Below are 16,927 nucleotides of genomic sequence, written 5' to 3'. Positions count from 1 at the left end.
TGTGAGCCACTGCACCCAGCTGCATATGTGTATACTTTCATACCAGCTTGTAAGCTTCTGAGATCAGGTATGGTATTTATATATTTTAGTATATACATAATATATCCTAGCAAACCTAAAAGACTCTCAACAAATTACAGTTCCCTTTTGTGACAGAAGAACTTCTAAAGTGGCAAATCTTCATCTGGCCCCACTCACAGAAATGGTTCAGCTGAATCTGTAAGTCAGAAAAATCAGAGTCCAAATCTTGACTCTGTTATTTACTTAATATGGACCATGGGCAGGCAGGTGTCAGAGGGAGCAGCAGGGTTCCTGTCAGGTCATAGCCAGCCTGCTCTCAAGGATCAGGCCAGGGCTTTGATCAGGGACTTCCCTGATGGTCCAGCCTGCTGGGATGCTGGAGAGGCCAGTCAAACCTCTAAGAAAAGTCCCTGATAAGAAGACCATTCTGCAAGGGCTGTCTAGCACCTTCTTGGCTCAAAGAAAGGCTATGGTCACAGCACAGATACCCAGGGGCGAGTGAGCAATGTCACCCTTTGCTGGGGCCCCTAGCATGCCACCATCTCCTGCCCTGGTACAGATGCAAGTACAAACAGGTCCCCTGTTTAATCAGACACCCACTCACAGAGCTGGGAATACCGCAGTTTAAAAAAAAAACCACCACCACCACCCAAAACCTGCTCTGGAGGTTTTATTGACCCTGCAAGAACTATGCTGCTGGCTAGGCCAGTGCCCACCTTCATGCTCTGTGACAGACCTCCCAATGCTGTGGCACAGACCAGGGTATTAACTGGAGATCCAACACCCTCTCTCTCCTGGTCTCTCTCCATGTGGCTGCAGAGGGATTGTGCCCTCTGCTGATTGCCACAGGATACTGCTTATCCGTCCCTCTAGAAGAACCTCTTGATTTTCCTATGCAGCCCTCATGTGAGGCTCAGAGACCAGCCTCCACTGCATACCTGTCATCTACCTCATGCTTTTCATGTGCTAGACCCTGCAGAGATGCTGAGGAAGTCAGTAGCCCCTGCCCTTGAGGTGCTCACAATCTGCTGGAGGATGCAGACAGACAGACACACAGATAGTAACAGCACAAGACTCTGCTACAGGAGGATGGTGCAGGGGACAAGGCTGGAGAAGAGGGGCAGAAAAACCTTTTAAAACACAGATGGTATTTGTAGAACAAGGACCTTGAGTCTTCTCAAATCTGAAACTGATGACTTGCGAATACTTCAGAACTAATCATGACTCACTAGCGTGAGGCAGCTCCAGGGATAAGCACTCTAAGCTGGTGAGGCCTTCCAGGCAAGAGAGATGCCAGCTCAGACACTGACTGTGGCATCAACCATGCATATGCCTGGGGGCTCCAGGATCTAGCCCCAGAGAGTGGTGCTCATGGCCAGATGTCACGGCTCAGAGAGACAGCACTCCTCAGGACTTGGAAGGACAGAAGAGAATTGTGTCACAAGGACACAAGAGGAGTGAAGGCTGGGCACAAAGACTCAGTGCTGGCATAATTAAAATAGTAAGAATGATCATCCAAACTATCATATATTTAATATCTTGTAAGTGCTAGAAACTTTATATATATATATATAATTTCATTTAAGACCCACACAGGTAGATATTAATTTCACCATTATTTAAATGAGGAAATGAAGTCTCAGAGGGGAAAGTAAATACTCCAAAGTGGTACTTTGTGCTAGAACTGGAATATTACAGTCCACAAAGCCCATGCTCTTTTAAAGATGCCTTACGACCTTGGGGAAGTGAGAATCAGGCCTGGGAAGTGCTAAATTTTCCCAAACAGGCTAAGCTGTTACAGTAGCATATGATCCCCAAACCTCAAGCCTCACTGGCTTAACATGACAAGTTTAGTTTTCTCCTATACTCAGCTAGGGAGGTGGGGTGGGGTTTCTGCATAGAATGCTGCAAGCCACTGAAGTGGAGGAAAAAAAGAGGCTCGAGCATCTTACAGGGTTTCTCACTGCCTCAGCTCAGAAGTGCGACACCTCACTTCCTCTCCTGCCCATTGGCCAGAGGTAGTCATGTGACTGTGGCCACCTGTGGCACAAGGTGGCTGAGAAGAGTAGCCTCCGCAATGCCTAGGAAGGAAAGGAGAACAGGGTTTAGTGAGTACTGAAAATGACTCCCACAGAGCTTCACTAAAAAGACAAGTAAAAGAAAGAAGTCCCTTTGGGGAGTGACAGGAGATGATAGTGAGTACAATGTAGGCTGGAGACCCTTCACTCATTCATCTAACAGGGTATTTTAGAACACTAAGGCTAAGTTCTGGGATTCAGGGATAAGAGGCTCATTCAGAGGTAAGAGGATACAATCTCTGTGCTCACGGGCTACTGTCCACTGTACTATAATAGTGGTGTTACCATTTTGTAAGTGCTGTACGAGAAAGACACCAAAGCCCAGTGGGAACCAACATGAGAGAAGCTGGGAGGCCTTATGAATAGGTAACAATGAAACACACATGTGTTGATCAAAGGTGACAAAGATTGAGCTATCAATCCTATTGGCTAGGGGACACCATGCAAGGGATTTAGGTGGTTCGGTGTCACCAATAGTGCTCATGAGACATCCAACTCCTGTTTCAGTCCAGACACAGAACAGAACACCCTTATAAAGACATTCAAGTCAGATCAGGGAAAAGTTAATACACATTTTTCCTTAAACCTATGAAAAGATATACTCAGTTCCTCATACTAAGAAAAATATACATTAAAACTACACTAAGATGGCATTTATCATTTATCAGATTGGCAAAAGTCCTGACATCTGATGGCATACTGTGTTGCTGAGGAATTGAGAGAAGCTGCATTCATACCCTGGTGGAAGGAGTAAGCATTGGTATAATCTCTAGCAATGAAGAAGTTGGCAACATTTATCCAAGTTAAAAGTGCATGTACTCTTTGACCTAGCAATTTCACTTGTGGTGATGTATCCTACAGATATGTTTGCACAAGATTATTTATTCTAACATTGTCAGTAAAAGATTAGAAATAACCCAAATGTCCATACTAGGAAACTGGTTTTAAAGATTACAGTTTATCTATACAATGGAATACTTATACAGCTACTAAAAAAGAATAAGGAAGCTTGTCATGTACTGATACAGAAAAAGCTCCAAGATATGAGCCAAGTAAAAAACAAAGTGTGATAATGAGATAGTTTTGATATAAGAAAGAAGAAAAATGGAAATTTATATTCACTGATTATATATTTATAAGAATGAGTATAACTGTCAGTATAAGCTAAGTTATGCTACAGTAACAAATTATTTAATATCTAAGTGGCTTATACAACATTTTATTTATTGCTCATGCTTCATGTCCATTATAGATTGGCTGCAGCTCTGATCCATACCTCCCTCACTGTGAGATGCAAGCTGATGGACCAGCCCCTAATGGAATGTTGCCAGTTTCATGGCAGAGAGAAAGAGATGTGGCAAACCATGAACTGGTTATTAAATCTTCCATAGGGTATGAATCAAACAATATTTCTGCCCACATTTAGCTGACCAAGCAAGTAACATGACCACTGCTGAGTGCAACAGGGCAAAAATGTATATCCTGCAGAGAAGGGTACCATAAGTCATATGATCAAGCTTATTAACAATAGGGCAGACATGTATAAGTCTCTCACGGGAGGGGAAGTGACTAATTGTGAACAATAATGCAATTTACCACTAAGAAACTAACATAATAGTGAGTACTTGTGGGATGTGACTGTGGAAACTGAGTGGATGGGAGATAGAAATAAGATAGTTACTTTTCACCTAGAACATGTGTACATTTGAACCATGCGAATATATTAACTATTCAAAAGAGTAAATAATTTTAAGTTAGGTAGCTACTTAAAAAAGATCCATGTCTCCCTTTCCTGTGCCATGAGCATTCAATATATAATCTGAATTCACAGATATGTTTCTGATATTTTATCGATAGCATTTCCTAATAATTCTTGCTCAGAAGTGTGTCAAAGTCAGTAATTCAGGGCAGTACAAAGGCAGTTTTCCCTGCCTCATTCCAAGAAGAGTAACTGCCATGGGGACATGGAGAGGGCAAGAGTCTATGTCCAGCTTGAGTACCCAAGTGACTCAGTGGGGAGAATCGCCACTACATGGCCTTTGGCAAGTGTGGAATACCAGGGACTTGGGATGAAATGGATAGATAACAGGGCTGCTGGCAGATGTGTAAGCAGCAGGTGAGTGCAACTCATGGGAAACCAGTGTGTAGCACTCGAAAAGCAAGACAAAAAATTAGATCTGAGAGAGAAAGAAAACCATTAACTGAAAAATGAGCTTGAAGGTTGGAAGCTAAGAAGATAGGGCGTGGGTCAGAAAATGGAGTGCAAGATGAATTTCGGGAGCAGTTCAAGGTCAAAGACAAAGACAGTAAAAGGAGTCAACACGCAAGTTCTGAATGGTCCAGACCACCCGGTAGCACAGAGCATGGGCCACTGTTCGCCAAGGGCTGGGCTGTGAGAGCACCGTGGCTGGGTTTTCAATATTCAATCCTGTGGCTCAGACCGATATTACCAGGCACAGTTCCTGGAAAGACTTCATAGGAGAGGGCCACAAAGCCCACCAGAGAGTAGGAGGAACTGCTTGAGAGTTTAACACTATCATTTGTACACACAAATGGGTCACTGGCAGATGCTCTAGAGGTGTTTATGGTGACCTTTGGTGCCCTGTATGGACAGGAAGTGCTCCCATAAAACCATGTACATCCTGACCATTCTCTTCCATGATGCTCACTTTTGTCTTCCAGTATCACTTCAACCCCTCGCAGTCCATCCTGGTGATGGAAGGTGATGACATTGGGAACATTAACCGTGCTCTCCAGAAAGTCTCCTACATCAACTCCAGGCAGTTCCCGACAGCGGGTGTGCGGCGCCTCAAAGTCTCCTCCAAAGTCCAGTGAGTGGACACTGATGAGCCTGGGGCCAACTGAGGCAGCAGGGTTGGTCCCTTGGGAATGTTCCCTTGCAAAATAGGATTTGCCTTTCTTCGGCTGTCCTCAACTTCTGCTATTCCTATGAGGATGCCTCAATGGATCTGTGTTCTTGTTTTCTTCTTAAGCAAGATGTTCTGTTGTTTTACCACCTTGAATCCACCTTTCTCATTTTATCCTGTTTCTTATGTAATGCCTTACTGCTTTCTATAAATTCTCAGAGAGCTGGGAAATTGAAGTGATCTGGGTATGGGTTTGAAATGTTCTGATTTAAGGGCACAGTGCCTGGTACATAGGAAGTGCTTGACAAATGTTTATTAAATTGAATTAAGTTAACCAACCCAGTTATGTAGAGTTCCTAAATCCTGTAGGTATGCCAGAAAAAGAGAAGGCATGGTTCTTGTTTCCAGAGATCAGAGTTAAATTAGAGGATTACTGAAGGCTTTGGATAACTCACTCACTGACCTATCAAATCACTTCTCAGCCACAGTGGCTACCTTGGAGGGCTGCTAGGAGGGGGATCCCAGGAAAATTCCTGGAAGGTGGAGGTGCAGTCATGCGGCACCTAGAGTTGGAAGAAGGACTCAGAAACAGAGGAACAAGGATGGGCAAGATGGGTCTGCTGACTGCCACCTTGTTGGAGCCTGAGACAGGTGCCAGTAAAAAGCCTGTAGATGGTAGTTACATTCAATAGTTCTAGAACAATGGAGGAGTGCTCCACCATTACAGGCTTAGGGGTAGGAAGCAGGTACCTCCAGGTCAGTGCCACATTAGAGTGAAGATGAGAGAACAAACTGGCCTATGTCCTGCTGAGACCAGCCTTCTGCAAACTGAAGAAAGGTGAGGAGTGCTGTGCGGCTGGCCTGGCACAAGCGGGAGAAACCTGGGAAGAGGAGGAGGCCACCACAGCTCCCACATTTCACTCACCCATAGAAAAGGATAGAGTAGCTCAGCATGGAGTCCATCCAGACTATCCTTTCCTTGGGAACTTTCCCAAGGCATGTGAGGTGATGGCTGTCACCAGCTGAACCCCACCTAGCACTCCCAGAGCATCTGCCTGGCTCTGGGGTCCCCCAGTTTAACCTACATTTAGATGATCAGGGGAGAGGGCTAATGACATAATGCCCCCATGAGGTCTGACGAGAGGTTCAAATCAACCACTGTTTACTGAGTTCAAACCATGATGCAAGCTCTGGTCAGCTTCTTTTCTATACATGTCTGCATTTAATCCTTTACTGTAGGACAAAATTAGTTATCCCCATCGTATAGATGAAAAAACTGAGGTTCACAGGAGTCGAGTGCCTTGTCCACATTTACCCAGCCCAGAAGTGTCAGAACCAGGCCATGGATCCTTGTCTGTCTCAGACCTCACTCTTGTGGCCACACCATTTCTGCCTCCCAGATAATTGTGTGGCAGTGTATCAGGAGAAAGGAGGGTGAATATGATAGCACTTTGCTCTTACACCTAGAAAAGGCACACGTGTGTGATATCCACATAGAGTCATATCATATAAGCTGACGCAGGAGAGTTTAGCCCTGGGGTCTCAATTAGTAAGATGGCTGTAACCGACCAGGTAGACAACAATTTGCTTACCAAATACTAAAGCATATAACAAGCAGTTGCTATCTAATTAATGTTGCCATTTATTACTTTGTTAAAGGATAATGAAAGGTTTCATGGTTACGTGTTGTGCGTATAGAAAATTCCCATTTCTCTCAGGAGCCAATTTTTCGAGTCCCTAGATCACTAGTGGTTTTGATTATAATGTGGCTTTAAATTTGAATGTCTGTTGACATCCTCAGAGACTCTTAGGCAGTCAGGATGCCTGGTTAAGAACTGGAGGTGGCAACCCTTTATTCCTGGCTGTATGACAGATGGTTTAATCGCTTGCTCATCAGTGCTATGACCGAGGCTGTTTTCCTAGGTGCTTTGGGGAAGACATATGCATCAGTATCCCCGAGGTAGACGCCTATGTGATGGTCCTGCAGGCCATCGAGCCCCGGATCACCCTCCGGGGCACAGACCACTTCTGGAGACCTGCTGCTCAGTTTGAAAGTGCCAGGGGAGTGACCCTCTTTCCCGATATCAAGATTGTGAGCACCTTCGCCAAAACTGAGGCCCCCGGGGATGTGAAAACCACAGGTACAGGTGCATTTGAGTTTGTGGGGAAGGTGGACTTTAATTTTTTTACAGCCATGAAAACATACTTCAGAACAACAGCATTGTTCATGTAATGTATACATGGCATAAATGTATACATGGCAGCATAACGTATTATAGCAAAACAGACAAAGAGCTACAAACAAACAAAAAGAATAAGAGGGGAATGGATGGTTTAGCAATGAGGGATATGAGGTTGGAGGGAATGCATTTGTGCCAAGTGGTAAGTGAAAAAATGCAAGACACAAAGTTACATAGTACTTACACATAGAATGATCTCAACCATTTAAGAAAAAAAAAAAAAACATAGAAAAATGCCAAGAAGGACACACACCCTATGCTAACAGGGTTTATTCTATGCTAACGGTTATTCTTTGAGAAGCATAATGAGAACCGATTTGTTTCTGCTTCCCTTCCCTTTCTGCAATTGCAAAAATGTTCTACAGCGGGCATATATTATTCTGATAATCAGAAGAAAAGCTAAAGACATATAAAGAAAAAATATAGCTGCGTCTTTACACCATAAAAGTTAGGTCTCATTCAGTAATATTACTGTAAGCTCTCAGAAAACTTTTAACTTGTTATTTCCAACAACTTCATTATTGGAAAGGTTTTTCAGTGAAAGAGGAGTAATTTGAATTATCTACCAAAGGCAAACAGTTACACTGAAAGCTCTAGTATATGCTGCGGGAGGGGAGGAGAAGAGAAGGAAGGAAACCGGAAAAGGAGCAAGGGAGGGAGGGAAGAAAACCTCCCTTTTGTTACTCTGAGGGATGGGGGAAATATAAATTTAAGAAGTGTCCTTTGCTGCCTCTTCCAAGAGAGTATTTTCAACTCTCCCCTCCCCCTCCAAAAGCCACTGCTAATGATGTGCTGGTGCCTCTGCTCCTGAGTCCCCGAAGAGCTGCTATTCTAATAATCCTAATTACCTATTGACTTAAACTACCGTGGTCCCTAGTGAATGGGGTACTCAAGAGACAGCCCTTCTTAGCTCATAAAAAATAGATGGTGTTTTACCACCTGTCCGGGCAGGGCAGTTCCCTAGTCACAGGCCAACGTGCATTAGGTTGTATGATCGTCCCTCTTCCCTTGTTCTCCTCTGTGGCTAAGATCAGACAGAAAGAAGAGCCTCTGACTTCGGTGGTTGTGGGCCATGACCCAAGTGTCTGGATTTGCTACATCTGACACCAGCAAACAGGCAATGCAGGGAAGAGCAATTATCTGCCTTCACATTTCATCTTCTGTTTATGAGAGGTACAGGCAGAGCACATAATCAAGTGTCCAAGGGCTATTATTAGTGCCTTTAAATTTTTACTCCTATTGTTGTTGGAATGGTCATTATTATGGATATCTTAAACAAGTAGGATAATGGCATTTGCCACCAGGCCTCAGTGACTGGCTTCAGCATCATCTGCTGCCCCCATTGACTCTTTATGCTGTCAATACCAAAGACAGGAGGTTCCCCCAACATGCACGCACACACACACACACACACACACACACACACCCCTCCCTCACGCTCTGTTAGTTCACACCTCTGCTCTGCTCTCTGGCTGGAAGGTCCCTTTCCTTCCCTATCCCTTGATTCCTGGCAAATAACTCTGCCTTCAGCACCTCCCCAAGAAGGCTCTCCCACCACCACCATTCTGACACTCCCAACTGCTGGTGCTTCCCTCAGCACACATTTTTTAGCCCTTGGTGGTAATTTCCTGTTTATTAAACCAGACCAGGAGACCCCGAGGGCTCATCCATGGCCGATTTGCCTCTGGGTCCCTGAACCCAGCACACTCCCTTCTACACAGCGGGAATCGAGGAAACTGCAGATGGAAGATAATACCCATGGTGAGAGAGCCATGAGAAAATGGCAGCCATGACACACTCCCTACCTCAGGGAGCTCTCAGTCAGCCACAGTGGGAGGTATGACCAGACCTGACAAGAAGTCAACAAAAAGCCTGGAAACTGTGAGAAGGCCATTTGAAATAAAGATGCACATACAGCATTGCTAATTATAGACACTGTCTTAAGCGTATGTTATTGTGCTTTTAGATTTTGCTGATTATACATGAAAGCATTGTGATTGACAAGTATTTAAAAATTAAGATAAAGAAATTATATATAATATAGAATATATACCTAGTGAGAGCAAAAATATTTTTGGTATCATTTAAAAACTTAAAAGATAATTATTTAAAATAATCCATCTTTAGTGAATTTTTTAAATTTCTATTTTAATAAATGTTTTATAACACAAAGTATATTTAGTCCACTTTATAAATAAATAAATATACTTAATTAAATTATCTCTCTTCACAAGTTTTTCAGCAAAGGAGTTCAAGATCAAAACCACTTGAAGACAATTAGCCTATCATCAGTGAGATGGGGATAGTAATAGTACTCCCTTTAATGTCTATTAGGATTATATTTCCACATGCCTGGCACAAAGCACATACTTCATAAATACCAATCACCTTCTTAAGATGGGATTTTAATTTAGGACTGCCAAACTCTGCCCGGCATTCAAATACTCACACATTTCTTTGGGAAATTTGGAGTCATACAATTAGGCAAGGACAACTTGACTGACCAACATGCTAATGTGCTCCCCTGGGAGCACATTAATTAATTATATTAATTTATCAAATATTGATTATTGGTTATATCATATTGACTTGTTTATTAATTAATGATTCAGCTCCATTTGAGCAAGGTTTAGTAATAACTAGTCCATGCTAGTTCCTGGGTTAGACACTAAGGATTCAATCATAAAAAGATAGTGCTTCTGCCCTTCAGAATCTCAGGTGGTTGGGGAGACAGACACATTAGGACCACATGGAGAAAGCTATGAGAGCATGGTGGAAGGCCACTTGTCTCTCCCCAAATGAGAGCTATTGCTTCTTGAGCACCTACAATGTGCATTGGACACTGTTTTCAATCATCTCAAGACCCTTGCCTTCCTTACAGATGAGGAAACTGAGTGGTAGGTAGTTCCTCTAACACTATGCAGCTTCTCAGTGGCAGAGCTGGTATTCAAATCACATCTTTTGGCTACAGTATTCATGCCCTTCCCACTAATTCATGCTAGGCAACCTCAGGGCCGCCTGGACATCTGAGCAGTGGATGTGGTATTTGGGATCACACAGACACTGCTCCTGACCCAGCCTTAACCTGGGGTGCAATAACAGAGGAGGAAGATGATTAGCAAGGACTGTTTTCTGAGCTGTCCTTCATGCCTGCGTTCCCGTGTCTGTCTTCCTACAGCCCCCAAATCAGAAGTCTTAGAGGAAATGCTTCATAACTTAGATTTCTGTGATATTTTGGTGATTGGAGGGGACTTGGACCCAAGGCAGGAGTGCTTAGAGCTCAACCACAGTGAGCTCCACCAACGACACCTGGACGCCACTAATTCTACTGCAGGCTACTCCATCTACGGTAAGGCCACACTCAGCCCCCTTTGCCCCAAGGGTGTCCTCTTAGAATGTCCTTGTCCAGGGAGACATGAGTGAGACTGCACCTGTGAAGGAGCACTGTGAAGCCCCAGGGACCAGTTGGAGATCCTTGGCCTCAAGCATAGATTTCTAGACCCTCCTCTGGCAAGTTACTCAAGCATCTTGGGGACCAGTCCCACATTTCCACTCCTGGGGAATTCTGTAGAAGCTGGGTGGATGCCTTCTCTTACAATGTTTGATTTCAGCAACTGTCACAGCAACATCTGGAAGATTGAGGCAGTCTGTATGGAAAGCTTGTGCATCAGTGTAATTTTGGCTCCTTAGAGTTTCTGCACATCGTCTGCCCAACATATCTTGAGCTCTTACCCTCAACAAATTTACAAGACCCGCGAGGTCTCGTACCACAAGCCCCAGCCTGTCTCCTCTCTTCTCTTCCTCCTCCTTTTCTGCCTTCTGATGACAGGTGTGGTCTCTTGGCACAGGTGTGGGCTCCATGAGCCGTTATGAGCAGGTGCTACATCACATCCGCTACCGCAACTGGCGTCCAGCTTCCCTTGAGGCCCGGCGTTTCCGGATTAAGTGCTCAGAACTCAATGGGCGCTACACTAGCAATGAGTTCAACTTGGAGGTGAGTGGGTCCTGCCATTGTTAGGGAAGCCAAGGCTCACCCATTCCGTCATCATTCATTCAGAACTGCTGTAACTGGCTCACCTGCCACTCCTGGGTCAATAGCACCTCTCTCCACTCTTCCCAGGTCAGCGTCCTCCATGAAGACAGAGTCTCAGATAAGGAGCATGTCAACCACCTGATTGTGCAGCCTCCCTTCCTCCAGTCTGTCCATCATCCTGAGTCCAGGAGTAGCATCCGGCGCAGTTCAGGTAGGGTGCCCAAGGGGAGGGACCCTCAGGACACAGGTGGTCATTGTGACTCAAGACTGTCTACTCAACAGACAGTTATGTTGTAGCAAACATAGGTGCCCAGAACTGAGGGAGGGAACCCAGCAATGGAGGAAATGTGCCCTGGCTCTGAGACACTCACACCCTCAATAGGCAGTCAATAAGTAAACAAGACGTTACACAACACACATAATAGCAGAGGTCACTACAAAGGGCTGGGACAAAATTTCAGGCCCAAGTCAAAACTATGTCCGGTATGAAGCTTTCCATGAGCCCTTTATACACACACACACACACACACACACACACACACACACACACACGTATGCACCATATTGCAAAGTCCTCTGCCTACATTTCTGTTTGAGCATTTGCCATATTGTGTTACCATCTGGTGGGCACTTGTATCTGTTTCTAGCAAACTCTACAGTGCTTGGCTCTGTGGAAATTTCTTTATAATTTGAGGGGTAAAGCCAGGAATAAAAGAGAATTTGCATTTAATGAACACCTATACTGTGCCTATGTGGAAACTTACAGATTAATTTAATTTACACCTAACTATTACTCTTAGGATAGGAATTATTATGTCGATTATAGAGGTGATGAAAATGAAGCCCAGACAGGGTAAGGTGCTGCTCTAGAGTTCTACAGCTGGAAAGTGGTAGGGCAGACTTTATCCTATGCATGGATGTTTCATTCATGCTCCCTCACAAGAATGAGCTAGGCCTTTGTTCCCCATGTCATGGGAGTTTCTTCCTTGTTCCAGTGGTCCCAAGCATTGCCACGGTGGTCATCATCATCTCCGTGTGCATGCTTGTGTTTGTCGTGGCCATGGGTGTGTACCGGGTCCGGATCGCCCACCAGCACTTCATCCAGGAAACTGAGGCTGCCAAGGAATCTGAGATGGACTGGGACGATTCTGCGCTGACTATCACAGTCAACCCCATGGAGGTGATCCCCATGCAGGGCTGGGAGTTCTGGGTGGGCGCTTCTCCCTCCACCCAGCTCAACCATTCCTATGCCTAAAGCCGCCCCATACCCCCGCCTTCTGGAAGCCCTGCCCCATCTAGTTCAGCTCCACTGGTTCTTCCTGCCCCTGAGCTCCTCTAGCCCTCTCAACCTGAACAGACCATACCTTCCCACCAACCACATTCTCTGATTTAAAATGTATTCATTGCTCTTACCCCACAAACAGAACCAGAAATTTTGTTAAGGCAAGCAAACACCACAAGGTGGCTATGCCTCGTTTCCCCCACAGTATTTAGCTCAGAGCTAACTAACCCTTAGGGACTCAGTACTGAAGTTTTGATTAACAGTGCAAATTAGATGGCTTTGCTCCATACTGCCTGAGGAGTTCACTCAAAGGCTTGGAACAGATTAAAAGAAAAATATAGCAGCAATGCCTGCCATTTATTGAGCCTCCATTATGCCAGATACCGTATAGAGTGCTCTATATACACCACCTCATTGAATCTTCCAAAATCCTATAAAATAGGAGTTATCATCTTCATTTACCAAGGTGAAAACCAACTAAGAAAAAAAGTAACATACTCAAATTAACACAGCCAATAGTCAAATTTAAGGATGTCTGATTCTAAAGTCCATATCTTTCCAATTAGCCAACAGCCCCCAGAATCTATCCATGAGTGTCAAGCGAAGCCCTCTACATCATGCCCTTTGCCCATGGGTTCTGGGTGATGATAGACGCAGGCTTAGAAAAGGTAGGGGAAGATGATTATCCCAGCCTGGTCCCCAGTTTCCACCTCAGCTGGCCTCACACTCCAATTTCAAAGGCTGCTGATGTGGCTCAGTTTCTCCAAGCATGTGCTGTAGGTAAAGTGCTGAGCTCAGTGCTATACAGACTCCAGAATTTCCACCTTCAAAGAGTTGAGACTTGAGTCTAGAAAACAAGACCACTATAACTGGAGCAGTCTGAGGACAAGGCAAGAGTGTGCCTAACAAGGGCCAACCTTGTGATGTCAAAAGTCAATAAGCTTGAGGAGGAAAAGCCTTCAGGACTGCAATAATCAGGGAAGATTCCTTGAAGGAGGTTGGCCTGGGGGAGGCCTTGAAGAGTGGGTAGGATTTGGGGTAAGGTAGAAGGTAGGAGGTAAAAGACAATTCCCAAGAAGTGTCAGGGGAGGGGGTGGGTAGCCAAACAAGGAGAAACAACTTTTACGACCTGGTTCATCAACGCAGAACATAAATCCAGAAATAAAATTTTGCTGGAATTATCCAAAAGCTGGAGTGAGGGGGAATTGGACTGGAAAGGAAGGGGTACAGCCTGAGGACACAAGTCAGGGGATGAGCAGCAAGCATGGAAAGTGAGGACCAATAAATTTGTCCTTTCCAAAGGAATATTTTTGAGGGGAAGCATACCTGAGTCTTTGCTTAAAATGCCTTCTGCTCCCAGGGACACTGCATGCACACTTGGAAAAGAGACACAAGATCAAATGCCATCCTCTCACTGAGAAGCAAACACTAAGGCTTGGACAGCTCTATTTAAATAGGCTCCAGAAATACCTGAAAACAAGCCTTGGCCTGAAAGGTTCAGTAAATGATGGATAGGATTGGCTTCAATGTCCAGCCCATCATTTATACCCAACAGTCTACCTTGAGTTCATGCCTTGGAATTTGCTGCTATTTCAGGCTTTTGCCTTGAACCTTCTAGCTTCCTTTTTATCAGAAGACTTCCCTTCCAGGAAGTCTGTCTCCAGGCTGAAGAGTTTGGCACTAAGAGAAGAAATTCCAAGGGGCCCTAGATGTTTCCTTAATGGATGGAGAAACAGAAGCTCCAAAGTGGCCTCTGTTCAGCCCCTGACAAGCATTTGCTTTCTCTCCTTGATATCCAGAAGCATGAAGGACCAGGGCACGGGGAAGATGAGACTGAGGGAGAAGAGGAGGAAGAAGCAGAGGAAGACATGAGCTCCAGCAGTGGCTCTGATGACAGCGAAGAGGAGGAGGAGGAGGAAGGGACGGGCAGAGGCAGACATGGGCAGAATGGAGCCAGGCAAGCCCAGCTGGAGTGGGACGACTCCACCCTCCCCTACTAGTGCCCAGGGGTCTGCTGCCCGGCCCACATGTCCCTTTGGTAAACCCTGACCCAGTGTATGCCTACGTCTATCATACCTCACCTCTGATGTCTGTGACACGTCTGGGAAGGCCTTCTCCAGCTTCCTGGAGCCCACCCTTTAAGCCTTGGGGACTCCCTGTGTCTCATCCATGGGGAAGTTCCAAGAAGCCCAGCATGGCCATCAGTGGGGACTTCAGGGTAGACTTTGTCCTGTAGCCCCCACTTCTGCCCTAAGCTCCCCAGCATCCTGTCTACCTGTCTGCGGAGTCTGCCTTTGCTTTTTCCTGCAGGGAAGAAGGTCCACCTTTGTGTCACTCACCTCCCCAGGCTCAGAGTCCCCAAGGCCCTGGGGTTCCAACTCACTGTGCGTCTCCTCCACACAGACCAGCAGGTCCTCCTATGCTGACTCCAGGTTGCTTCACACAGGGAGGGTGGTTGGAGCTTCACACACCTAAGGTCTTAGTGCTTAACAGTTTAAAGGAAAGTCCTTGTTGAGGCAGAACTAAGTTCACAGGGAAAGGTACACACATTCTCTCTCTCTCTCTCTGTCTATCTATCTAGTTCCCCAGCTTGGAGAGCCTTTCCCCTTGCTTCTTTCTGAGACCACATAAGCTTATAAGAAAAGTCCTAAACCAAGAATAGGTCCTTGGCCACAAGCAGGGCCTGATCCCCCATCAGAGCTATCTGAGCCTGCCTGCCTGGGCACCTGCTGCAACCATGCAGCTGCCCTGCCAGGGGCGCTCACCACACAGAACCACAGGGCCCGGGAGGCATTCCACACAGGCACTGCCCCAGGCGATAGCCACAACAAGCCTAGAGCCAGGAAGCAGAAGGAAATGCTAACGAGATCACACACAGGCTTCATGGTGGGTGCGGTGGGGGTGGCTGGGCTCTCCCAGGACAGAGAAGACCCTGAGGTTGGCAAGGCTCTCACCACTCAGCCTCATGGTCCCTTATCTCCTATTTTACACTATTTTCCCTCTTGAGAAAATACGCGCTTTCCAGATGTATTAGAAATGCATGAGCTCCACCGAGTCTACAATGAAAGTTTGAAAGTTAACCGCAAGGAATTAGAAGCATATTTGCAATCATTGCAGCTTCTTCTTTCTTCTGCTCATAAAAGGAGGAACACTTTAGATAGAGGGCAAATATATCTGAAAACCTAATTTCTTTCTTTTTTTTTGATAAGGAAATCTTTTCCATCTCCATCCTAACATGCACAACCCGTGAAGAGAATTGTTTCTATAGTAACTAGTCTGCGATCTTTTGTGGCCAAGAGAATGGCAGGCAAGAATTAGGGCCATGACAGAATTTCCACGAAGCTCTGAGAACCTGTTTGTTTCGAATGTCTCAGGTTCCTCTTTGTCCTCAATGTGTACAATCTGTCCCCATCCTTCATTCCTCCCAAAGCTCACACCAATTGGTTTGGCACAGGCACGGAGCTGGTCCCTAGTTAAGTGGCATTTATGTTAAGAAAAAAATAGTTCAGAATATCAGCCTTTTTCGTTGTGTCATCTAAACAGCTTAAGAAGGGGACTACTGCCAATGTCCTCTAGTCTGACCTCCACCCAGGGAGGACCCATGGCAGGCCTTTTCAACTTTCTGATTCATGAGGATGACCTTGTGCAGCTTTTCCCACCTCCTAAAGTGTTTTCTGCATCTGTTCCTTCCTTTGGACCTCACAACAAATCCTGTGAAGTGACTGAGACATCTGTTGTTAGACACATTTTTGTGATGAGTAAACTGAGGCTTGGTGATTCAATGTCTTGTTCAGAGTCGTTAAAAAGTATAGACAAGCCCAGACTCCCCAGTTCCACTCCTGGTCCAGGATTCTACTTAGGGGTCATAGGTATGCACCTAACAGACACTGCTGCAGTCCTACTATGTGCTAAGCATTCTACCAACGGCTGTGAGAAAAAGAAAAGCTGAATAAGATAAGCTCCTCCCCAACAGAGGACTTTATATTTGCAGAGGGGAAATAAACAGGCCTAGAAATTACACAAGAGGCAAATGAAGGGAAAGAGGAGAAGTCACAGGAGAGGAAGGATGCGGTCACAAACTTAACCAGTGCTCTTGTTTTCCCCTTCTTAGGAAAAAACACCAGGAGAAGCTGGGGTTTTGTATTCATTGGATGGAAATAGATATTTCTCCTGGGAATTCTCCCAACCAAATAGCTCTTTTCTATTAGGCTGTGTCTGTACATCCACAAGTGGAAAGTCTGTAGGACTGATTAGTTTTCACGATCCCATTTAAATAAAAAAAAAGATTCTTTAGTTGGGCATTTAGGAGCTACTAAATTCTCCCAAAATTGTGGCAGCAAAAAGAACGCTTCATATGCTTAAAACCCATTCCTTTTGAATTAGATTTTGATTTTAAATATTTAAGT

General features: G+C 45.2%; 1 protein-coding gene across 1 annotated transcript in view; it reads left to right on the top strand.

The window, feature by feature from the left end:
* Positions 1 to 15,337, top strand: part of CLSTN2 (calsyntenin 2) — a 639,619-nt gene extending 624,282 nt beyond the window's left edge. The window contains exons 11-17 of the mRNA XM_011958111.1: positions 4,782 to 4,930; positions 6,890 to 7,107; positions 10,385 to 10,555; positions 11,055 to 11,200; positions 11,327 to 11,450; positions 12,235 to 12,419; positions 14,321 to 15,337. Of these exons, the coding sequence (XP_011813501.1) occupies positions 4,782 to 4,930; positions 6,890 to 7,107; positions 10,385 to 10,555; positions 11,055 to 11,200; positions 11,327 to 11,450; positions 12,235 to 12,419; positions 14,321 to 14,521 (1,194 nt within the window). The 3' untranslated portion in view covers positions 14,522 to 15,337. The remainder of the gene's footprint in view (positions 1 to 4,781; positions 4,931 to 6,889; positions 7,108 to 10,384; positions 10,556 to 11,054; positions 11,201 to 11,326; positions 11,451 to 12,234; positions 12,420 to 14,320) is intronic.
* The last annotated feature ends 1,590 nt before the right edge of the window (positions 15,338 to 16,927 follow it).

The sequence above is a fragment of the Colobus angolensis genome, unplaced genomic scaffold (assembly GCF_000951035.1).
Source record: "Colobus angolensis palliatus isolate OR3802 unplaced genomic scaffold, Cang.pa_1.0 Scaffold46, whole genome shotgun sequence".
In the NCBI taxonomy this organism is placed as follows: Eukaryota; Metazoa; Chordata; class Mammalia; order Primates; family Cercopithecidae; genus Colobus; species Colobus angolensis.
This window is presented reverse-complemented; position numbering and strand designations above follow the sequence as displayed.